Source organism: Budorcas taxicolor, chromosome 5, assembly GCF_023091745.1.
Source record: "Budorcas taxicolor isolate Tak-1 chromosome 5, Takin1.1, whole genome shotgun sequence".
Classification (NCBI taxonomy): domain Eukaryota; kingdom Metazoa; phylum Chordata; class Mammalia; order Artiodactyla; family Bovidae; genus Budorcas; species Budorcas taxicolor.
In genome coordinates this window covers 153,001,189-153,024,242 of record NC_068914.1, presented here as the reverse complement: position 1 = coordinate 153,024,242, position 23,054 = coordinate 153,001,189, and the positions used below count along the sequence as shown (strand labels likewise).

At 57.0% G+C, this 23,054-nt stretch overlaps 2 protein-coding genes across 2 annotated transcripts; both read right to left on the bottom strand.

The window, feature by feature from the left end:
• Nucleotides 1–937: 937 nt before the first annotated feature.
• PDXP (pyridoxal phosphatase) lies at nucleotides 938–6,669 on the bottom strand. The gene is made up of 2 exons (XM_052640481.1): nucleotides 6,085–6,669; nucleotides 938–2,255 (listed from the first exon to the last, which is right to left on the bottom strand). Exons 1-2 carry the CDS (start codon nucleotides 6,656–6,658, stop codon nucleotides 1,939–1,941), a joined length of 891 nt encoding a protein of 296 aa, XP_052496441.1. The 5' UTR covers nucleotides 6,659–6,669; the 3' UTR covers nucleotides 938–1,938.
• A 2,032-nt stretch (nucleotides 6,670–8,701) lies between these two features.
• Nucleotides 8,702–21,525, bottom strand: SH3BP1 (SH3 domain binding protein 1). The gene is made up of 18 exons (XM_052640495.1): nucleotides 21,340–21,525; nucleotides 20,219–20,261; nucleotides 19,882–19,986; nucleotides 18,649–18,725; nucleotides 18,092–18,203; nucleotides 17,914–17,990; nucleotides 17,278–17,416; nucleotides 16,723–16,791; nucleotides 16,478–16,568; nucleotides 15,951–16,096; nucleotides 15,070–15,181; nucleotides 14,076–14,157; nucleotides 13,910–13,990; nucleotides 13,240–13,356; nucleotides 12,593–12,690; nucleotides 12,114–12,279; nucleotides 10,822–10,916; nucleotides 8,702–9,424 (listed from the first exon to the last, which is right to left on the bottom strand). The coding sequence occupies exons 1-18, from the start codon at nucleotides 21,396–21,398 to the stop codon at nucleotides 9,012–9,014; spliced, it is 2,082 nt and encodes a 693-aa protein (XP_052496455.1). The 5' UTR covers nucleotides 21,399–21,525; the 3' UTR covers nucleotides 8,702–9,011.
• Nucleotides 21,526–23,054: the final 1,529 nt, after the last annotated feature.

Here is a 23,054-nt window from a genome sequence, read left to right as displayed (position 1 = left end):
AGCCAATAAACTCCTTTATGCCTTAACCAAAAGTCACCAGAAAAGCACATTTGCTCCTACCTCCTGATGCAGCCAGACTCAGTCAAGCACTCCATCTTCCCAAGAGGAACCACACTGAAGAGAATTTTCCAGACCTCGAAGTCCCATCCCTCACTTTACAGATGAGGAAACAGGCTGAGCAGGCAAGGGGCTTGTGCAAGCTCAAGTGATAAGTGTCAGTGACAGTCAGGCCTGCCCATCAACCAGCTTCTGGCTGGGCACCTGCTCTGCAGGAGGCCCTGGGAAAGCTCAAGGCCAGCAGGGCAGACAGTCACAGCAGCAGCCCAGGTGTGAAGGATGCGTGAAATCCCGTGGAGGGGTGTGCACTGCATCTACCCTGAGCTCCTGGAGGAGGGCGAGGACCTGTCTCCCCCTTCAGTCTCTATAGAGCGGGGCTGCAGCCTCTCAGAGTCAACACAAGTTTCAGCCCCACTCAGGTGGTCACACTTTCTAGGTGTGTGCCCTTCTGTAAGCTAACATCACCTTTTTGATCCTCGTTCCCCAAGGAGTGAAGTGGAATGAGTAATGCAAGCTTGCTGGATTTTCCGAAGGACTGAAACATATTGTTATATAAAGACTTAGTGAGGAGGACGCTCCCTGGTGGTCCAGTGGTTAAGACTCTGCACTTCCAGTGCAGGGGGTGGAGGTTCAACCCCTGGTCGGGGAACTAGATTCCACATGCCATGTGGCATGGCCAAAATTTTTTTTAAAAAATAAAAAGACTCAGTGAGGCATAAAGTGCTATTAAGCTAAGGTACCACTCTACACAGAGAACATGCTGGAACTGGGGTGGATCATTTCACAGAGGGAATGGGCCAGTTTTGGGGAGAACAGGCTCAGGCAGGGGCTCCTCCCCCCCGTCCCACCCTGGACACAGACTTGAACCCACACAGACACTCCTACTCGCACTTTATTAAGTACGGGAGGACTAGTTACAACAGGGGTGGAGGAGGCGGGGGAAGGCTCAGCCCCCACCCCCACCATCAGTGGCACACGATAATAAATAACTGGGGTGGGCACGGGAGAGAGGTGGCACAGCAAACACTGATAGCAAGGCGGGGGCACAAAAGCCCCACTCCCAAGCTGTGGCCACCATCAGCACTGGTCTGATACCATGAGCAGGGAGGGGTGGGGCCCTCACTACAGAAGCCTCCCGAGTCACTAAGGGCCCCCTTTGTGGAGGAGAGGCGTCTTCAGGACTTGGACTCTTCTTTACGGACAGAAATCTAGACCCCTGGCTGGTCCAGTCAGACCCAGATAGTCGAGAGGCCACCGTCTCTCAGACTTCTAGATTGTTCTATTTAGGATCCAAGAGATGAATGGCTCATTACTACCTGGGGTCCTGATTGGTCTACCCAGGACCTAGGACCTGAGAGGGTCACTGTCACTTCCAACCAGTCCACTCAGGACCCAACAGCAATGCATCACTATCACTTAGCCTTCTGATTGGTCCATTCAGGGCTCAGGGCAATAATGATTCCTGGTTACCTAGACCTCTGATTGGTCAACAGGCACCCCAGGCCAGGACCCAGGAAGAGCTCTAGGGGCCCCAGGGCAGAAGTGGGGAATTAGGTGCTCAGGGTTGGGGAGATCTTCACGAGGCAGCAGGGCCCAGACTGAAACAAGGGGAGGTCACAGGGCAGGATATAAGGCCACCTGGCTGGGTCAGGCCGGGGTGAACCAGTAAGAGGGGAGGGGGCACCTTCTGGGATACCAAAGAGTGCCCAGCCACTGCTGGGAGTGGGTGTGGGGACCTTGACTCCTTTCCTGGGTTCCAGTCCCACCCGGGTAGAAACTGGGGTGCAGGAGCCGGTAGCCCTTAGTGCAGCTCTAGGCCCATCACCTCCACCTACGGGAACAGGGTAAGGGAGGGTAGTGGCTGCGCTTGTGTCAGTGGGCTCAGTCCTCCAACCCCTCCATCAAGTCCGCGATGCTCTCCACGTAGTAATGGGGCACGAGGTCGTGCTGGCCGGCTGCCAGGTAGGCCTGGGCCTCCTCCAGGCGGGAGACGCCCGTGAGTGTGAGCACGGTGGTCATGCCACAGCGGTGGCCGAAGAGGATGTCAGTCTCCAGGCGGTCACCCACCATCAGCGTGCGGCTGGGGTCCACGCTGAAGTGCTCTGTGATGCACTCGAACATGTAGGGGCTGGGCTTGCCCACCACCAGGGCCTGGCGGCCCGAGGCTGTCTCCACGGCGGCAGCCAAACTCCCGGTGCCTGCAAGGACACGGACACTTGGTCAGTGCGGGAGGCAGCAGGAAAGGCATCCATCCAGGCCTGGGAACTGGAATCCTCAGAGGCAGCTTGGCACGGGGGTTAAATCAGGCTGAAATGAGTGAAAAGGCCGCCTGCTTCCCAGTCTTAGTTTGGGGGTTAAGGGCATAGATTCTGCAACCAGCTGCCTGCATTCACATCCCATCTCCACTTTTCTTGGGCAAGCTATTAACCTCCCTGTGCCTCAGTTTTCCCATCTCGAATATGGAGCCACTGCACATAACCAGGCCTGGCTCAGTCAGTCCTGCCTGTGGTTTGCTATTTCACCCTGGCAGCCATACATCTCTGGGCAAGCCAACCTCTCTGAGTTTCCTTGGACTCACTGGAAAGAGGGATCCAAGTGATGCCTGCCTTTAAAGAGGTGCTGTGGGCACCACAGGGGCAAGTGCTTTGGAAATGGAAAAGCATTTAACCAACAGCAGTTGTGGTTATTGCTACAACAATGTGTTCTGGCATCGGAAATTGGCACCAGCTCTTTTGGAACACAGCAGGGCACAGAAATGTTTGCACCTCTGACCCAGTCTGCCTCCGCTGGGAGTGATCACAAGGCGAGAATTCAGACTGGAGACAAAAGCTACATGCTTGAAGATGTCCGTGGCTGCAGTAACTATAATAAGCAGAATTGTGGAACACACCCAAGTACTGAACAATAGGAGGGCTGTTGAGAAAAGGACGGTTCTGATTCTCAGCCCAGTACCATCCTGCCCCATACAATGAGTCCACTGTGCCCGTCCCAGCGGTACGTCTTTGTGCCAGAATGTTCTACCTTTACACTAATGTCCTTGAACAAATGATGATGATAATCACAATTTACTAAGCACATTCTAAAGTGCCAGGGGCTGTGCAGGAGCTCGTGAATACCCATTTTACAGATGAGAAAGCTGACGTTCAGTGTTGTTAAGTAACTTGTCCAGGGTTCCTCAGCTTAGTAAGTGGCAGATAAAGGAGATGCATTCAGGTAAGTCTGACTCAGACACACGAGGGCAGGCCTGTACTGGCTCTGGAATGCTGAATGTTTCCTTTTCAGGAATTCTGTGAGCTGGTAGTTAAAGCCACTGTTTAAAGTCAACTCATATGAACTTAAATAAAATAAAATGTTTAAAACAAAGGTAATAAATTCTCAAAACTCATCAGTGCCTAATTACTTTACCATTATCTATGCTCTTGAGGTTATTTACACCCGTAATGATGAAAATATTACAGAATGATGTGTACTTACTTCCTTCCCAAGCCCATGATGGGAAGTGACCTCATGTTGGTAGGCTGAAATTGGCCACCGGGGGGAGTACGAACACCAAAGAAATTGGCAAAAGTGTAAATCAAGGCTCTTCGGGTTCTTAAAGATTTATCAGTGTACCACTGGTCTGACCCCAAACACTCTGGGCCTCCTGTCTCCCCTCTCACAATGAATGACATTCAACGTGATTAAGCCAAAGGCACAGAAGGTGCAAAAACAGCAAGTGTGATGAGGATGAGGAACTTCCCTGGGATCAAGGCAGCGCTGGCCCAGAGTGACCCTGTGGGGCAGGTCTCCTTGACTTCTGACCTAGAACTTGCCCACTCAGTTTCCTAAGAACTGAGTCAGAAGGAAAAGCCATTTGCCCTTTGATTAGAAATTCCTTCCAGAATGGGAAGGGCTAAAGGGATTTTCTCGGCTCCAGGACCATCGCTCTGTTAGGGTCTTCCTTTCCTACCAGGTCTGAGCCTATCACTCTCGGCCCCTCGTGTCCCAGCTCACTCAGCCAGTATTACTGAGGCCCAACTATGTGCCAGGCGCCAGGGACAGAGCAGTGAAGGAAACAGAGATCCGTATTCTGGGGCAGCAAACATCCCAGCAGGGGCGTCTGAACGCAACTTTGCCCTCAGACCATCACATCCCAGTCTTCTCAACATCCTGTCAGGCAAGAGTCCTGCATATTCTGCTGGTGACGTATTCCTAAGACAGCAGGCCTTTCTATTTGCCGCCTCAAGTGGCTGCCACGTGGTAACAAGATAAACACACAATTAAGCAGACACATGGGGATGGGAGGGAAACTGGGGTGAAATTCACATTATTTCAGATTTTATGCATACTGGGGTCTTTATTTAAAATGTTATCCACTTACAAAAAAAAATAAATTAAATTAAATTAAATTAAATGTTATCCACTTACAAAGCTGTACGATTCAGTCGTGCTCAAACAGGACAGCAGTGGTGTATTTCCTGAGCTCTGTCTCCCCCTCTTGGCTGTGGGAATGACCAGCAGAGCTGCTGGGCATAGCCAAGTGGCTGCTGAAGATTCAAGGGGCACATGTGGGCAGGACCTGGTCTCTCCCCAGCACCATCCCTCCTGGGCCCTTGGGCGAGCTTCTGAACCCACAGCCTTCACCTGAGCTTTGAGGCCTTTGGAGAAACTCACTTTTCACAGCATGGCCTCAGGCAGGCAGGAGCCGCTGGCAGCTGGGAGCCCTGAGCAGTGCTCTCCCCTTGGATTTATGGGGACATTGAAGTGGTCATGCAGCAAGCAGGTCTGCGGCAAAGCCAAGATAGGCCTAGAACTATTAAGATTCCCAGCTTGGAACTGATTCTGCCATGGCCCAAGCCCTGTTCCATTCCTGAGAGCCCTGTCCTGCAAGATGCATCCTCCAGGAAGCCTTCCCAGGTCTCCTCAGCCCTAGGCCCTCCCTGCCACCCATCATAATACTCTATCTACTCCATCAATTTCACCCTGCCCTCCTAGGATCTGGAATCAATACAGTCAGTCGCCAGCAGGGAGAAAGTGATGGAGATCTCTCCCTCAGCCGACTGACGGGTTGTCCCTGCTGTCGGTTAGCCTTTGCTACCCTCTGCTCTTGTCTACTGTGAACCCTCCAAGATGTAGGAGCCTCCTTTGCTCCCGCCTCCTCTGCAGATGGGAAATTCCCAGAGGACAGCAGCGAAGAGTGCCTTGGATGTGGGGGTGTGGTCTAGAGGCTGGGGATAAGGTGGTCTCAAGAGCCAAGTTCAGGTCTTCTTGATTTTGGGTAGCTCACGCCCCTTCTCTTAGCCTTAGTTGCTTTAACTTGGAAGAATAACTTCCACCTCCAGAATAATTCTGAAACTAAATAATACACCAAGGTGCTTCATAAAGCTCTGTAACAGGAGAGGGCTCAGATACAATTTACATCATCTGAGCACCTATTACAGAGCAAGCGCTTGCCCTGATCACTCTCTCCTCAGCGAAACTAAAACTGACATGGTTAGTATTCCCATTTTACCCCCAGAGAGGAAATGCTCCACGGTTATGTAATTTAACAAGATTACAGAGCCCTGCAGCTGGGAACTCAGGTCAAACTCCATCCACCGCCCGTTCTCTCCGCACACCTGCCTTCAATCTGCCGCCAGAAACTCCTGTTCCAACCCTCGGCGGGGGGGAGGGCAAGCTTTGTCCCCAGCTCTCCCACCTCACTCCGATGGCGGGTGGAGAAAATGACAGGAGTCATGGAGGCTGGTTCAGGAAGGCTAGGGTTGGGAGTCGGGGTCCTGGATTGCACCTGTGACTCCCCGAGCCACAGTGTCCTCATCTGTCCAACCGGACCCCACTTCTGCCCCTCACAGGGTGGCAGCTGCAAGAAAGCTGCAAGAAATACCAGATGTGGCCATGAAAACATGCTGGGCTGTTGCTGGGTGGGAACCGCCCGCACATCCCTCCAGTCCCCCTCCTATCGCCTGGAGACGCCCCTTCCCCAGCCCTCACCCCCAGGCATGGAGCTGAAAGCGCCGCCCCCCACCCCAGCTGTTTCCCCGCGCTCACCGGGGGTCCGGCTGCCGTCGCTGAGCGGGTGCCACGGGTCGCGGTCGGTGGCCACCAGCAGGCAGTCGGGGTCGCGCAAGTGCGCGCAGGCCTCGCTCAGCTTGGCGAAGGAGAAGTGCTCGTCGTAGCCCACAAGCACGGCGCGCACGCGCGGGGCCGCGCCCGGGTCCTCGCTGGGGTCCCCCGCCAGGCGCAGCCCGGCGGCGCGCAGCTCGGCCCGCAGCCCTTCACCGCCCAGCACGAACACCGCGCCCTGAGTGTCCGGAGGTCCGAGCAGGCGCTGGCGCAGCAAGCGCGCGGCGCACAGCGCGGAGCTGAAGAGCTGCTCGGAGCGCAGCCCCCCGAAGCCGAGACGTGCGAAGCGGAGGGCCAGCTCGGGCCGCGCGCGCCGGCTGTTGTTGCTCACGAAGAGCGCCGCCTTGCCAGCCTGAGCCAGTCTCTCCAGCAGCTCGGGGGCGCCCGGCACTGCGCACTCGCCGTTCCACAGCACCCCGTCGCAGTCGAACAAGACCCCCTGCGCCCGGCCCACCACGTCGCGCAGGGCCGCGCCGCGCAGCCGCTCGCAGCGCGCCATGCAGCCGGCTGGCTGCCCGCACACCGGAGCCGCCCCGCTCTCTTCCCGCGGGCACAGCGCGCTCGCCCGCAGAAGGCTTGTCGCGGGCACCCGCCAATCGGCGCGCCGGAAGGGCCAGGGGGCGGGGCCACGACCTGATCTGCAGCCAATGGGAGGGAGAGTCTCGGAGAGGAGCGGTCGGGGGGCTGGGAGCTACAGGAGCCTGGCGAAAAGGGCGGAATCTCGAGCGCCACCAAGGGAAGGGGGACCAATGAAGACCTAGCCTGGTCCTTCGTCCCGCCTCTTAGCTCCTCTGGACCAGTAGCCGCAGAGCTTCAGCTCCGACTCGCCGCCTGCCGGGAGAGGGATTGACCTTTTTGACCAATAAGGAGTTACGAATGGAAAAATAAGGCCAGTTCCTCGTTCCTCAGCCAATCGCAAGCTTAAGACAGATGGTTGCTAGGAGGAAAACAAATACTAAAGGAGATGTTATCTTTGGGTCAACTCTCACTGCCTTCCTAACCCTAGATGCTCCAGTTCCGAGCGGAGCCCTGGGAAGAAGTCCTGGGATGCAGTGTGGTTGTGACTGGGGAGAGAGGCACATGGTGTCCCCTCAGACGCTGGAGCCCTTGGCCTGGACCTTTGGTTTTCCACCCTGTCTGCGCAGTAGAGTTCCCAAGGAAACGTTTTTTTTTTTTTAATTATATAATTTACATACAGTAAGATGTGTGGATCTTAAGTGTATAGTTCGATGCCTTATAAAACGTGTGATAGGGCCCCAGAAATTCTGATTTTAATTCCTTTGGGTGAGCCCTGGCTTTTTTTGATTTGTTTTTTAATCACCCGGGGGTTCTACCGTGAGGCCAGAATGGGGAGACGCTGGGCTAGAGGCAGCTTGGTCCCTGCTTGGTGAGGAATGTGTCACAATTCTAAGGCTGTCTGCCAACCTCTGAGAAGACTCTGAAGACTGGTCTGACCCCCAGGAGCAACTGGAGCTTCAAAGACCCGAGAAAAGGCACACCGTCAGCCTCTGGGGCTTATATTTTGTTTCTCATTGCCCTGGCTTTTGCTCCCGACCTTTGCATAGGTGGTCTCCTTCACTTGGAATGTTCTTCCTTCTTCCTCTCCCTGGCCAGCTCCCGAAAGACTGGCCCCTCCAATACTGCCCCCTTCAGGAAGTGGGTTAAACGGCTTGCTCCTAAGTGGGCTCTCATGGGTTCCTGGTGCCATGACACTTAAATTTTTCTTCTTTTCCCTGTCACACAGCTTGCAGGATCTTAGTTCCCCAATCAGGGATTGAACCTGCATCCTTGGCAGTGAAATCGGAGTCCTAGCCACTGGACCAGGAAACTCCTATGATACATGATTCTAATTGTCAGTTCTCCTGCCCTTCTCCCTGGGCATTGGGCTGAGTTGGGACCTCGCCTAGAGTCTGGCACAGAGCATGTCAGGGAATGTTTGAGGACAGGTTCATCCTTGCTCTCTGGGAAGCCTTCCCTGGGAACAGAGACCACAGGTGGGGGAAAACAGTGATGGCAGCCATCACTTGCAGGGCACTTCTGTGTGCAAGGGCAGTGCTTCGGGCTTTACAAGTGTCTCATTTAATCCTCACAACATCTCTGTGGTGGAAGCTGTTAAGGTAATTTCACATTTGAAGAAAAGGAAACTCCAGTTGCTCAGGATGTGAGGGACAGGCTCTGGAATCAAGCAGACCTGGGCCAGGTCCATGCCTCACTTGCCATGTGACCTTGGTCACTTTCTGAGTTTCAGTCTCCTCACCTGTTAAAGAGGTAATGGGATTTACTTCCCCGAAAGAGGATTAAATGAACTCATGCGTAGAAAAGTACAATGTGTAGTAAAGAGTAAGCGCTAAAAATGTTGGCTGTTACTATTTCAGACAAGAAAAAAGAAAGCAGGCAAAGAATAAGTAATTTTTTCCCCATTTATTAAAGTGGCTTCTTTATTTCAAGGACAGAAAATAGAACTATCATTTGGGTAGCTGCTCCAGTTTTGTCCAAAATAATTTATTTGCCAGCCTTACAAAAAAAAAAAAATGTTGGCAAGAGAAAAAAAAAAAAGTCCTGTGGGAGCAGGCAAGCCTCTGCTTCCTTCCGGCGGCTCCCCTGGGATCCTGCCAGACAGCAGGGAGGTGGCTGAGGGGCCCCTGAGGCCCAGGGTGATCCAAGAGGAAAAGGTCTGGAAATGGAGGACTGTCCTGAGTCCTTCTTGCCCTGGGGGCCGACCCAGCGGGCACCAAGGCACTTTAGGCAAAGGCTGGAGGCTCCCGCCCCCTTGGGAGGGGTGAGGGCTGTGTCCTGGGCGGACGAGGTGGGAGGAAAGGGGTGCTGAGGGGTGTCGGGGAGGAGCTGTGGGCTCAGTTGGTCTCTGAGGCGAGACTCCTGGGCCGGGCCTGAGGGGGGATGACTGGGGCAGTGGGGGCCCTGCCTGCAGCCTCAGGGCCCTCTCCTTCCTCAGTGGCCGCCCCCAGGTCCACATGTGCAGGCGAGCTCAGAGCGACTGGGCTGAGAGAGGCTGGACCTGGGGAGGCCGGGCTGGGGGAAGCTGGTGAGTGCCGGCTCTGACGCCGGGCAGGCTGGGGGGCAACGGGGGGCAACGGGGGTGGCACCGTGGGGGCCCGGAGGCTGCTGCCAACCAGACGGCGGGGCAGAGCCCGAGGGGTCACAGGGCTGCCAGAGCCAGGGGGTGGCAGTGGCGCTGGAGGGGAGCTGCGGGTGCCCGAAACCTGGGGGGGCGGCATGGTGGGCCTGGCGGGTGCTGGGCGCTTGGCTGTGGAGGAAGGAAAGGGGTGGTTAGGTGTCTATACTGCCTGGGGCAAACCCCCAAGCTTGATGCCACCACAAGAACTTTTATCTGCTGTCCCTTCTGCAGGGAACAGGGTCCACACTGGCTGCTCACCATTCAGGCCTCTGTCCACATCTGTCCTCAGCTCGAAGGCCCCTCCCTGACCCGGCCCCAGTTACTGTCATATCTTCCAGTCATAATTTCTTCATTGGGGACTTTGTCCTCTGGAATGATCTTGTCAGTTTTAATTTTGCTCCCTTACTTCTTGTCTCCCTGACTAGAACGCAAACTAAGTGAGGCCATCTTCTGTCCAGCTGGCTGGCACAGCACATGGGTGGCACAGAGTAGGCACTCAGTACATATTTGTTGAATAAAGAAATGCCGCCTGTCCCACCGGCCAGCTGGGTCCTCCTCACCCCTCGCTCAGAAGCCCACTAGGGCTGCCCCACCTCAGAGTTGTCTGCACGGTCCAGCCTCGCAAGGCAGCCGAGGGGCTGGGTGGGGCCAGGACAGCTGGGCTCTGCTCCAAGCTCTGCCTCCACCCACTGGGGGACTTGCCCCCCGGGAGCCTCAGTTGCTTCATCGCTGAGATGGGGTGACGACTTTGACTTCCCAGGGCTGCCGTGAGGATGAGCCCAGGTGACAGTCCTTTATCTTGTCCTCTGGTGAGCTAACATCCCATCTGTCCCCACCCCTTCTGGGAAAAGTGGCTAGATGCCCCCTGCTGTAAGAAGGTCCCTGTGCGACCTGCCAGCTCCAGCCGGTCCAGAGCTTTCTCCTCCATCCACTGCCATCCAGGTGGAAAACTCTAGCGCCTCCTGGGCTGGGCCTTTCAAGTGTCCTAGTCACCCTGGCAGATTCTTCACATGAACCCTTGACCTTCTCACCTGCCTGACTTTAGGCCACTTCAACATGTAATTGTACCAGAGGCACGGAAGGAGACCAGCTGACCACCAGCACTGCCACCCCTTCATTCACTGTGCTTTGAAGACCCCACTTCCCTCTGTACTCCGTGATCCTGGGACTTCTTGAGGGACTGGACTCCACTGCCCTCAACACTCACAGTCATTGATTTTTATGGAGCATTTACTGGGTGCTGAGTATGGACCAGGTAGCCCCATTTAATTCTCTAAACAGCTTCAAGGTAGGTGCGGTTATTGTCTCATTACACAGAGGAAGAAGCTGAGTCACAGACAGGTGAAGTCATCTGTCCAAGGTCACAGAGCTGGAATCTGATCCCAGAGTGTCAGGCAGCAAACCCAGGCCCTTAGCCCCCTCGATTCCATGCCTCCCCTGACTGTCTGAAAACATGGGGCAGTATGGGATTGTTGATCCCTCTCCCTGCCCACCCTCTGCCCCTTCTCTTCCCACGGCCAACTCACTCCTCCGAGCCATCTCCTCTGCTGGGGCGGCTGCCTCCGGGGGGCTCCGACTGACCTTGGGGGAGGTTGGTCTGTGGGGTGCCTCGGACTCTGCCCTGCAAGGGAAGGAGAAGGTCAAGGTCAGCCATGGCATCTCCCAGAGGTCTCCAGGCATCCGGGGAGACTCCCAGCCAACAGGCTGAGTCTCGGTCCTCCTGGAGCTGTTCACCACCACCTTGTGGCCAGGCCTGGGGTCTGACAAGATCCTCTAGCATTGGCCAGAGTTTGAGTCCACTGAGCCCCGGCTGCTGTGTGCTACTGTGACAGTGTCCATGGTCCCCCATGTGGCCAGGATGGGGGGCAGAAAGTCTCAGCTCTCAGCCTCCATGCGACCTGCTTTTAAAAGTAATTGATTTGGCTGGGTCGGATCTTAGCTGTGGTACTCGGGATCTTTCACTGTGGTGCACGGACTCTCGAGTTGTGGCTCGCAGGCTCAGTCAACTCTGGCATGTGGGATCTTAGTTCCCCGACCAGGGATTGAACCCATGTCCCCTGCATTGCAAGGTGGATTCTTAACCACGGGACTACTAGGGAAGTCCCAGCCTCCATGTGATCTTTATGGGATGTTTCGACTACTGGAAGCCACAGAGCGGATGAGAAGCAGAGGAGGAGGCTATGGCTCATTCCTGGCTCTGCTTTATTGGCCACTCCTTGGGGAGGCCCTTCCTGACCCCCACTTTCTTGATCCCTGTTCCCTACTCGACCATCCAGCCCTGTTCTACTGTTCTTCGTAGCACACATCACTGGCTGACATTATATCGGTGTTCTGGTTGATTCTGTCTCCCACCCCGTGGAATGCAAGCCCTAAGGGCAGCACGTGTCTGTCTTCTTCATCTAAGGATATTCATGTTCTGGGCCCGAGCAGTCTGTGATAACTGAACAACACCCACTGGCTAAGGAGACAGTACGGCACCACGCAGCCCTTCTTCCGGTTTAAAGGACCAAAGAGAAGACTGGAAAGTATGGTATTTACAAACTCCAAAATGCTCAGTTCCCTAAATCTTCAGGGCCTGAGTCAGTGCCTGGCACAGAGTAGGTGCTCAGTAAAGAGCTATGGAACACAGCAGGGAACATATCAGAGGCTGAGAAGAATATGCCTGAGTCTCACCCACTCCAAACTGGGAAACCTGCTATTTGGGAGGAAAATATAATAACGATATTTCCTAAAATGCTCTTGGAAGCCCTGAGAGATAGTGCCTCTGGCTGGGCATCTTGGGGTCAGGACGGGGCCCTTCATACCCATCAGTCCTTACCTTTCCTTGGTAGCCACTGAGGCCAGGGTAGGGGCCAGACCGAGAGCCGGGACAGTGGCTGGGGTAGGTGTGGGAATCGATGGAAGCTCCTCAGAAGCTGGCCTGTCGCTGACCTTGTCCTGGGGGGCAGGCGCTGAGAACAGGCCCGACACGTTGAAGTTGATATCTGCAGACAGAGGGAGCAGGTATGAACTTTCAGAGCTTCCACCGGCCTCCCCACCTTGGCAGGCGTCAGGACCACTTTCCCTTTCTCCTGATGTTATCTAGACTTTGTTTCACCTTCCCACTCCCAGGTGGGCCTCACGGCAATCCCACAAAGCAGGCACAATCATCCCCATTTTACAGATGAGAAACTGAGGCTACGGGGGAGAAGCCACTTCCTCCAGGCCTCCTGGTGAGTTTGCGGGGCTGCCAGGGACTGAAACTGAGTCTGGAGGGCGCCAAGTTGAGTGGATCGTTCATAAAGACGGAAGTTTTACCTCCAGGAAAGAGGGTGTCAGTGTTCTGTATCAGAGCCTCGACCACGCCTACCACCTGGATGGATGAGACCGAGGCTGCATCCAACTGGGCCAGGTCCCTGGGACAAAAAGAGAGCCAAAGTGAGTCATCATTTAGCAAAATCTAGTGACCCCAACTCTCTGGGCCTGTGGTGGGTGGCAGGGACACAAAGATCAATCCTTTTGTCATCTGTGGCCAGGTGAATTACAACCCCTCACGTATCACCGCATTTTACAGTTTATAACACATTTCTCTATTTATTATCTCATCAAATTCCCAAAGCAAAAATTCTCAATGTTTGTCTAGTTTCTCTCCAACTTACAAATAAAGAAATGAAGGTCCAGAGTGACTTTATAAGGTTCATCCCTGGAAGGTTGGAGGGGTGAGGCTGGAACCAGATCTCTGGCTCCTGCAACAGGCCACCAAGCACCCCATTAAAGCCATTACCCAGAATGTCTATCTCTGAAGCCCGGTGGGGTCCATGATCCCATGATCCTCACAGCAGCCTTGACAACAGAAGCTGCTCAACCCACTCCAAGGATGGAGAAACTGGGGCCCAGGGGGAAAATAAGCAGATGTTGAAATGGGGGGCAAGACTGCCACCTTCCCCCAACCCACAGCCCCTCACCCTTCTTTCTCAGGGGGCCACAGCAGGTTGGGCCCCAGGACAATGGCAATGTTGCTGGGTGTCATCTTGTTCACTTCCTGCTCCTCGGCCAGCTGCGCTAGGAACTTCATCAGATACCTGGGGGGTGGGAAGGAGGCTTGGACCAGCGGCCGGATATCTTAGGCCATGAATACCCATGGATGCCCCCAAGGCCTGCGACCTTCCCAGCCCAGGGTTTCCAAAGAGCAGCAAAGACACCATATGGGACATTTAAACATTTTTTTCACTAGTTACGCTAGCTGACCTACTGAACACCACCTCCATGGTGGGTGCTAAGTTGCGTACCCCCAGCCGCCCTACAGAACTGGGACTGTTATGTTCCATGTCTTCCACGTGAGGGCGCCAAGGCACAGAGCGTTAAATTGCTAGCCCAGGATAACAGAGTGGCAGAGGAGCGATCCAAAGCCACTGGGTGGGATGGCTTCAGGGTTCAAGCTATATATTCAGTTCAACATCTAGTATTAAAAACACATGGCTAATACATCAAAGAGGTATTTTCAGAAATATTGCCTAGTACAAGGCGGGAGGACCTCAGCCCAGGGCCCTGAAGGGCCAGCTGGGCTTTGGCTGGGGAGGCCAGGGCAGAGGGGGTGGTGGGGGTGGTGGGGTGGGGGGTGGGCTGGGTATTTACCTGAGGTTGCTGAGGTTCTCGTGGGGCAGACGGCTGCACACTTCCTGGAGGGCCTCCAGTCGGGCTCCTGGCTCCTTCAGGCTGGGGAGGAGGAAAGACCGGGTGAGCTGTCCTGGACGGCCTATCTGCAGCCTAGTCCTCCCCAGCACATGCCCCTCATCCTCACCTGGCTGCCCTCATCCAATCATCATAGAGGTCAAAGGTCATCAGGGGCTCTGGCAGCTCCCGCAGGTAGGACTTAAGGGCACCTAGAGTGGTGGCAGGGACTTAGATTCAGCCCCCAAAGCCCCTACCTTTACCCCCAGTGCCTGGCTCTCTCCATGTTAGGAACCTGTAGCTCTTGTTCATACTAACATGTCTAGGTCTAACCCCGATGCTGAAGCTGAAACTCCAATACTTTGGCCACCTGATGCGGAGAACTGACTCATTTGAAAAGACCCTGATGCTGGGAAAGATTGAAGGCAGGAGGAGAAGGGGACAACAGAGGATGAGATGGCTGGATGGCATCACCAACTCAATGGACATGAGTTTGAGTAAACTCTGGGAGTTGGCAATGGATAGGGAGGCCTGGAGAAGGCAATGGCAACCCACTCCAGTACTCTTGCCTGGAAAATTCCATGGGCGGAGGAGCCTGGTAGGCTGCAGTCCATGGGGTCACGAAGAGTTGGACACCACTGAGCGACTTCACTTTCAATTTTCACTTTCACACATTGGAGAAGGAAATGGCAACCCACTCCAGTGTTCTTGCCTGGAGAATCCCAGGGACAGGGGAGCCTGGTGGGCTGCCGTCTATGGGGTCTCACAGAGTCAGACACGACTGAAGCAACTTAGCAGCACCAGGGAGGCCTGGCATGCTGCAGCCTATGGGGTCGCAGGAACCAAACATGACTGAGTGACTGAACTGAACTGAACTGAATCGTTTCTTTGGGTCACAAGCTCTCGAGAAAACGATGAAGACTAGTGATCTTGTCCCCAGAAAAATGTACACGTGTTTCAGGGGGCTGACGATGGACCCCACGTTAAGGACCCCTATGCCTCCTCAGGTGTCTTCTTGGCAGAGTATCAGGCCTTAAGCTAAACTATTGTGGGTCCGTTTCAGGCAGCTTCAGGGGAGGGCCCTGGGGGAAGGCTCTCCACCCAGGGCTCCTAGGTGCAGGTACCTGCCACAGCGTGGGGGTCAGAGCAGAACTCCTGCAGGCTGCGGGGGTCTGAGGCCATGGTCTGCTTGAGACGCTTCAGCACCGACGCTCCAGCGGCCAGACGGAAGAGGCCCTGAGGGGCAAGAGGGGGCGAGTGGGAGTCACAGAGGGGTCAGGGTGGGGGCAGGACCCCCTGCCTAGGAGGCGCTGATCCACTCACGGCCCAGGGGAAGGGGGCCTCGGGGGCCCCATGGGCTGGTGGGCAGAGCGAACACTACTGTGTCCGTGGCTCCTCTCGACTCTCAAGGTCTAGGATTCTGAGCAAAACGTGAAGCCTGGGAGGAGCTGGGAAAATCACGAGAAGACTGGAGACTGGACGGGAGTGGAGGAGAGACAAGAGGCCCCGCAGGACTGTCCTGAAGCCTAGGTCTGTCTCTGAAGCATGATCCACCTCCTAAAGGCCTGCCCTCAGGAAAGCAGCCGATGTGCTAGCAGGACCGAGGTGCGCAGGGATGGGTGAGGGCGACTGACGTGGCTTCCCCGGCTTCTCCACCAATCTTCTCACCTGCCACTGGGCACGCCTACCCACTGGCCTCTGTCTGCCTCTTGCAAAATGGAGCCAATTGTGCAAGAGGTAAGGCTTGCAAAAATGGAGGGCTCCCTGCAAGGTTTACTGGGGTAATGCAACGGGGCAAGCAGTGCATAGGGTTGGTAGCACAGGGCCTGGCCCATGTGAGCATCACTAAGGGGGAGGTGGCGTCAGTTCAAGTGCAGGAGGCCACGCCTTCTCTTGGCACCTGGGCGCTAATGGTGGGATTACACCCCAGCACAGGCATGGGTGGGAGGGGTGGGACCGGATGAGGGGCCCGTGCTCCTTCCCCACCTGCCCCAGCGAGCCCCACCTCTTCCTTCATGCCCTCAGAGAGCAGCATCATGACGCAGGCCTCGATAGGCAGGGCGATGTCCCGGCCCAGCTCTCGCAGGTGGATTCCCAGAGGCACCCCATACACCCTGGAGAAGGGGGCGGCCGTCATCGAAGGGGAGGGGTCTGCAGGGACGAGACAGATCAGCGGCCCAGGGTCCTCCCACCTCTGAGCAGCCAGGTCAGGGGGCTTCCACCTCCCTCCTGACCACCCACAGGACACATCCTGAAACCATCCCACACATCTCTCCAAACCACCCACCTCCACTGCCTCCACCCCAGCCTGGGCCTCCGTCACTTCCCTTCTGCCTCCTGACAGGTCTCCATCCTGCCCCTTAATTCTATTCTGCATGCAGCCGCCAGAGCAATCTCTCCATCACAAATCTCACTGAGCCCTCCCCTGGATAGAACTCATTCCGGGCTCCCCAGTGCCTTTCGGGATGGAGTGCAAGCTTCTTAACAGGCCCTGAGCAGGGTGGGGGACAGGGGTGGGGGTCAGGTCCCCACCTGTTTGGCTGTGGTTCTCCCTCAGCTCAGCCAGGGCCGTGTCCAGCGAGCTCAGAGACTTGCGATGGTAATCGGCCTGAATCTCCATGAGCTGTGGGGACAAGGGGGCACCCCCCACCCCCGGAAGTGAGGGAAGCTGAGTCTCCTCCAGGGGCCACAAACGCAGACCCTTCCCTCCCACCACCTTGCAGGGGATCTCAGTGGCCCCCGAGCTCCGGGCGGCTGGAGCCTGGTCTTGGACTCACGTGGATGAAGTAGTTGGCATAGGTGTCCTCCTTAGTGGCGAAGTGGTACAGGTCGGCCAAGTACTCGTCCTTGGGGACAAAGAGAGCAGGGCTTGTACCAGGGAGGCTGGGGCCTGCGGGGGGACCTTGGAGCGGGTAGAGGTTTGCCCAAGTTGTATGGGAGGGTCGGAGTCCACTCTACTCTCGCTCTGCCAAGGTTTGCTCCTGGGCCAGCCCACGGGAACCCCTTCAAGCTCTTGAGGGGCTCTCCTGTTCCTCTCCTCTGTGTCCACATACCCTCACCACTCTCTCATTCACTCACCCTTCACTCATTCACTCAGCCAACACGCCAAGATTCTCCCCTCCTGCCCTCCTCCCCGTCCCCTGCTGCCCAGGTGTTATGGGTATGATACAGACAGAAGCAGCTACCAGGTAACGGCTGAGTACACAGACCCCAGAGCCTGGCAGCCCGGATTCAAATCCTGGCTCAGCTGCTTCCTAGCCACACGGCCTGTGCAGTGGGGACAGCGCCCACCCCGCCACCCCCACCCCCAGGAAGCTGCCAGTGCCCCTCACCTTGCACTGCTCCACTTTCCTCTTCAGCTCCTCCTCTTCCTCCTTCAGCGTCTCCACCTTGTTGGCTGTGGTGGTGTGGCTGCCTGGGCCGCCGCCCAGGCCCTGACTGCTGCCGGAGTTCTTAGCTGCCTGACTCAGCCTGAGGATCATCCCAAGGTGGGATGGTCACTGTCCCCATGGCACAACCAGAGCTAAGTGCCCCTCCATCGGCCCGACCCCATAGGATTCTGGGGGTTGATAGACGCAAATCCCAGGGCGGCACAGGTCTGGGGTCTCGGCTCGGCATGAGCAGTGCTTTGGGGCGCCCCCCTGGTGGCGGGCTCGGTGATCCTAGCCATCCACCTCCAGAGTGGAGGGTGGGGGCCCTCCAGGGTTCTTGGAGGGTTGTTGATGGCTCTCCCAGGTTTTGAGGTTACCTCCAGCTGGCACAAGCATGTGCAGAGAAGCCCCATCGCATGCACCATTACCATATGTCTTCCTAAGCCCCAGGTGTGTGCACAAGGAAACACACTATACCCCTAAGGACCTTGCAGCATCCTCCTAGTTGTCGGGGGGGGGGGTGGTCTCGAAGCTCTGCGGCCACATCCATGGGCTGACCTAGGCGTGAACCACCCCCCTAGAGGCTGTGGCTCCCACCTGCTCTTAAGCGTGTTCCAGTCAGACACCAGCTTCTGCAGGCTTTTCTTGTGCTTGAGGATGGCTGGCAGCTCCTCCTGGGGGCAGGCGTGGGTAGGAGGTGGGGGTGGGGGTTCAGCGGACTGCAGAGGTGGGGGCTGGGGGAGCTGGGGGCAGAAGGTGTGTGTGGAGGGGTCACCTCGCTCAGCCGGTTGAGTGGTTGCAGTACGTCCCTCTCCAGGGTCATCTCAAACTCGGCCAGGATGCGGGCCAGCTGGTTCTGAATGGCACAGCTCATCTCCAAGGCCTTCCTGTGGACACAGCACCCAGTGGGCCCGGGCTTCCACAGCCCCTCACCCCCTCTCTGGAGAGACTGAGGGCCTCTTCCCTCCCTATCACCTCCTGTCTCTTTTTAAAAAATTCTTTTGATTATGTGCATGGCACGTGGGATCTTAGTTCTCAGACTAGGGATCGAACCTGCACTTCTTGCACGGGCCGTATGGAGTCTTAACCAGTGGACTATCAGGGAAGTCCCGACCTCCTATCTGTTCTGTCTCTCCTTCATCTTCACCGAGCCCAATGCCCTCCCAGGCCTGGCTGCCCTCACTGACCTCTGGACACTGTTCCCAGCCCGGGCCTTCTTCCCACCCTGGTCAGCCTTCCACAGTGGGTGCCCTCTCTGATCGAGACCCTCTCCCAGCCCAGATCCCTCCTCAGCATCTCCAGGTGAGGGCTGAAGGCCCTGTCCATGCTCACCCCATGCTGGAATCGGGGTCCAACTCCTTGAAACTCTCGGCCATCGTGGTGGACAGAGCCATGAGGGGAAGCTTCTTCTGCAGGGAGAAGCAGGGGTGGCCGTGAGTGTGAGTACACACGCATGCCTGCTGGGCTTCCCTCAACCCTTCCCCACCCTCCCAGCCCCCACTCCACCGGTCTGAGCACATGGCAAGTCTCTTGGTGGCAGAACCCCAACAAGGCCTTGGGCTTGGACACGAGTGGCAGGAACCCAGGAGGGCCACGGTCACAGGTGAGAGTAGAAGCAAGATAATGACAAGGCACAGTGGAGGTGACATCTCCGCGTGACAAAGCACAGAGCCCCGACCCACCTGAGGCCCCCTTGCCCCCTCCCAGAAGCCACTTGAATGGGCAAAAAGGAAAGACCAAGTCCCATCACTGAATGGAACACTAAGAACAGGGTGCCTGGAGCTTGCCTGAGGTCCGTGCACAGTTAGGGGAGAGTGGGGAGCCAGGAAGACAGCCTTGGAGTAGACCCTTACCCCTGCCACAGGGCCTCAGCTGACCTAGCTTCTGAGGAATTCGAAACCCTCCATGGCTCCCTATTGCTCTGGCCATACTGAATGGTTGTCTGATTATAAAACATGCCTCCCACGTCCCTAGCTAGTGTTGTGGAGAGCACCAGTTTAGATCAGGGAGGCCAGAGTTCAAATTTCGGTTCTGCCACGTACTAGCTGTGTGACCTTGGACGAGTCCCTCTACCTCTATCTCCATTTCCTCCTGCAGACAGTGCTAATAAAGGCAGCCTCCTCCCATGGCTGTTGTCAGCGTTCAGTGAGGCAAGGCATAGACATATCTTAGCAACAGACTAGCCGTAATCAGTCCATAAATACTGGCTACTGGTTAATACTAGTGAGTAACACAAAATCCAGTTCAAATGCCGCTTCCTTCAAGAAGCCCTCACAGGCTGCGGAATTGAGAGCACCTGCTCTGGGTGCTGACTGGACAGAGACGTTCAGGTGGTCAGGGGCCTGGCTCTGGTGCAGAGGATTGGCCCTGAGGGGGCGGGGTCAAGAAGGGGAGGGGAAGAAATAGGACCTCATGAGTGAGGGGCCGGAAGGGCCTTGGGACACAGCAACCTCCACCCCCTTGGTGCCAGACTCAGACTAGCAGGGCGACCCCAGCCCCTACCTCACTGTCCCACTGGACCAAGATGTCCTGCCCAGGCCCCTCCTCCCTGGGACGCCCACTTACCACCCGTTTGTCCATGTCCGCCCCGCTCTGACCCTGCAGACAGGCCTGCAGCCGTTTGTGGACATTGTGCGCTGCTCGCTTAGCTGGCTCCAGCCGCTGCTCCACCTGGGAGGGGGTCCAGGGGTTACAGATCATGGGGGGTTGTCATCCCCCGTGCCCCACTGCCCTCTTCTCTCCCAGAGCAGAAACTATCTTTCTCTCGCTCCTCCCGGGGATCCCATGGCCAACAGCGTGGGAATGACTCAACTCGGGGGCCCCCACTGGCATCCCCTCCCGGGCCTCCGCGGACAGCCTGTACGGACCTGCCCTGCCACCCGCTGCCGGCCCAGGCACGTACCTGCTGCAGGTCCTCACCCAGGAACTCTGCAGTCTCCGGGGTGCTGTGGTGGGGAGAGAGGTTCTGCTGAGTGGGCCCAAGTTAGGAAACCCCCTGCCTCCTCCTGCCCCCCTCCCCAATCAGGGCACCTGAACCCCTGTTCCTCCCAGTGCCCCTCCCAGTCAGGCCGCCCTGGGTGGCCCGCCCACTCGATCCCAGTCGGAACACATTCCGTGGGGATGGGAATGGGATACTGGGCTTTTTCCTCCTCCACCCAGGGCTGTGTCCTGAGACAGGGCGGACGAAACTGAAGCGGTGACTGGAGGAGTCTCTCTTCTGCTGACCCAGGGAGAGGAGGGTTGGGCTGGCCCCAAGAACGGGAAGTGTGCAAGCTCAGACTCCCAAGCTGCTGGTCACACAGGACTCTGGACTGTGGTGGCCGGCAGGGGCCCAGGACATGGGTGGACACTGCGGCTCAGAGAAAGGTGGCCTAGCTGCCCACGCTTGCACAGGTGTCTGTGCGGGTCTGTGGACACCCAGACCCCTTCCCTGGGCCCAGTGCAGGGGTAAGAGGAGAGAAGGCAGGCTCTGGGAGCTCCCTATATTTCCGGCCTCCATCCCACCAGCCCAGAGGTTTGTGGACTTGGGGATGTTTCCACCTGAGGCTACGAAAAGCAGAAGCAAGACAGAGAAGCAGGAGGCCTCGCGGCTGGCGGTGGCAGGAAGAGGCGCAGGGCAGGACAAGGGCAAGCCCCTCCTTCCATCACTGCCTGGACCCGGTGTCTTCTGTTCCCCCTAGGTCTGGGTCCCTAAGCGACCATCACCTCCCCTAGGCAACCAGGGATGGTTAACATCCCCATTGTACAGAGGGGACAAGTGAGGTCAGGGAGGACCATCCACTCCAGGGCTCCTAGAGACAGAGAAGACCCAATATCCTTGGTCCTCCACCCACCCTTCAATGAGAGCTGGGGGTTCCCCTGCCCCAAAGGCCAAGGCCTGCTCCTCCTGCTTTGGAGGTGGGGGTGGCCTTCGGGGGAAGGAGGAGAGGTGGCCAGTCATAAGGTGGCTGTCCAGCTGTCCTTGGCCTCCCCAGGGTCCTGCCAGGGTGAGGATGGGGCTGGGAGGAAAGAGTTGACACTCACCGTCCCAGGCTGCCCGTGTGGGCCAGCTGCCGCATGCGATGCAGCTGCCTCTTCATCATCTTGGGGGCAGGCTGGAGGCCGCGGGGTCACGGTGGGGGTCGAGGGCCCGGCAGCCCCCGGCCCAGCCTGCCTCGGCCTGCGGCGCCTCTCTCGCCCCGGATGGGTGGGCGGTGCTCCTCGCTTCCTGGGCCAGCCGCGCTCTCGCTGCGGCTCGCTCTCTCCTCCCCCGCTGGCGACTCCGCCCCCGGCCCCCAGGTCACTCCTCTCTCCCAAGTTTGTTTTCTCGCTCTTTTCGCGTCTTCCGGGCCCCTCCAGGCCCCTCCTCGTCCCCCGCCGGTGCTGGCGAGTGTGGGTCCGCCGGCCGGCCGGCGATTCACAGGTTGTGTGCGCGGCCCCTCCTCCCCTCTCCGCCCCGCCCAGCCCCGGTGGCGGGAAGCAGGTAAGCCCGTTCCAGCCGCCGCGCCTGCCCAGCTTGGCTTCCTGGGTTCCTGCCCCACCCACTGGCCTGCGGGGCCAAGGTATAAATAACCTCAGCACCCTCTTAAAGGAGACACAGGGTTCCATGCTTAGGGGTCAGATACCAAGAACAGGTCCATCCAGGCTTCCCTAAAGGATGCTGTCCTGCCACTCATTTCCCCAAAGGACCCCCTGGCCACCTGGAGCCAAAGGTCAGCCTCCTCGCCCCTGCTGGAAGATGATTGGCTGGCCACTTTGGCGTCCTGGGGCACCTGGCTGCCGTGTGCCTTGGGACAAGTCCCTGGAATTCTGGCCTCACTGCCTCTAGGGGCCTGTGGGTCAGCTGTCCCGACCCTGCCCACCTGGCGGAGTGGGCGGGATACCCCTGCCTGCTCCTGTGGCACCCGTCTCTGCTCGCATCTCCCTTTCCATGGGGGTGCTCACCTTCCTTCAGCCACGGCAGGCGCTCTCTACCATCCTGCCCTCTTCCGGCCTCAGCATGGAGCTTCCTCCATCTATGAAGTCCCTTCACTGGGAGGACTTCCTCAGTCCCTGCCCTAGCTCCTTGTGAGGCAGTGATGTGGCTGATGCTCTGACCTCCCCAAACTCAGCAGTAGTTATTTCTTTGAGCCTCCACCCAAAACAGACTTGGACATACAGTAGATGCTCCATGCGTGCGTCACTTTTCAGTCGTGTCCAACTGTTTGGGACCCAATGGACTGTATGTAGCCCACCAGCCTCCTCTGTCCATGGGATTCTCCAGGCAAGAGTACTGGAGTGGGTTGCCATGGCCTTCTGCAGGGAGATGCTCCATAACTGCTAGTAAACTCAAAATGAGAGCCTTTGGGCAACAGTAGGCTCTCTTTACTCTGAACCTCTGCACCCCTTGGGCATCAGGAGCTCCGAGGGTAGGGGGCGGGGGGCCCGAGGTAGAGTCCTGGTTCACTCACTGCTCTTTGCCTTGTTAGAGCTTCAATTCACTTCGAGGGTTACTTGAGCACCTACTACTGTGTATGAGTGGGCAGACTGGGGACTTCTGAGAGTAGAGCCTCTGATTTGGACATCTTGACACATTCCCAGTGCCCAGCATGGGCCCTGGCACACAGTTGGGCATGCGTTGGACACTGGCTGCCCCTCCGCTCTTTAAAGGGAGAGCAGGCAGGCCCTAGCGGGGTGTGGAGGGGCTGCAAAGGGAAGCTGAATGCGGAATCCTGGCCGGAAGTTGAAAGGTTGTTGGATCAAAGGCTCAGGCCAGGATG

Bases quoted from the DNA above. Each gene is read 5' to 3' on its own strand.
- PDXP (XM_052640481.1), bottom strand. From the start codon at position 6,658: ATGGCGCGCTGCGAGCGGCTGCGCGGCGCGGCCCTGCGCGACGTGGTG. The intron at 2,256-6,084 runs GTGAGCGCGGGG...GTGTCCTTGCAG, and splicing joins CGACGGCAGCCGGACCCCCG to GCACCGGGAGTTTGGCTGCC.
- SH3BP1 (XM_052640495.1), bottom strand. From the start codon at position 21,398: ATGATGAAGAGGCAGCTGCATCGCATGCGGCAGCTGGCCCACACGGGC. The intron at 18,204-18,648 runs GTGAGCATGGAC...CTGTGTCCACAG, and splicing joins GACCCCGATTCCAGCATGGG to GAAGGCCTTGGAGATGAGCT. The intron at 12,691-13,239 runs GTGAGGGGCTGT...TTTTTGTCCCAG, and splicing joins TGGCCCCCTGAGAAAGAAGG to GGACCTGGCCCAGTTGGATG.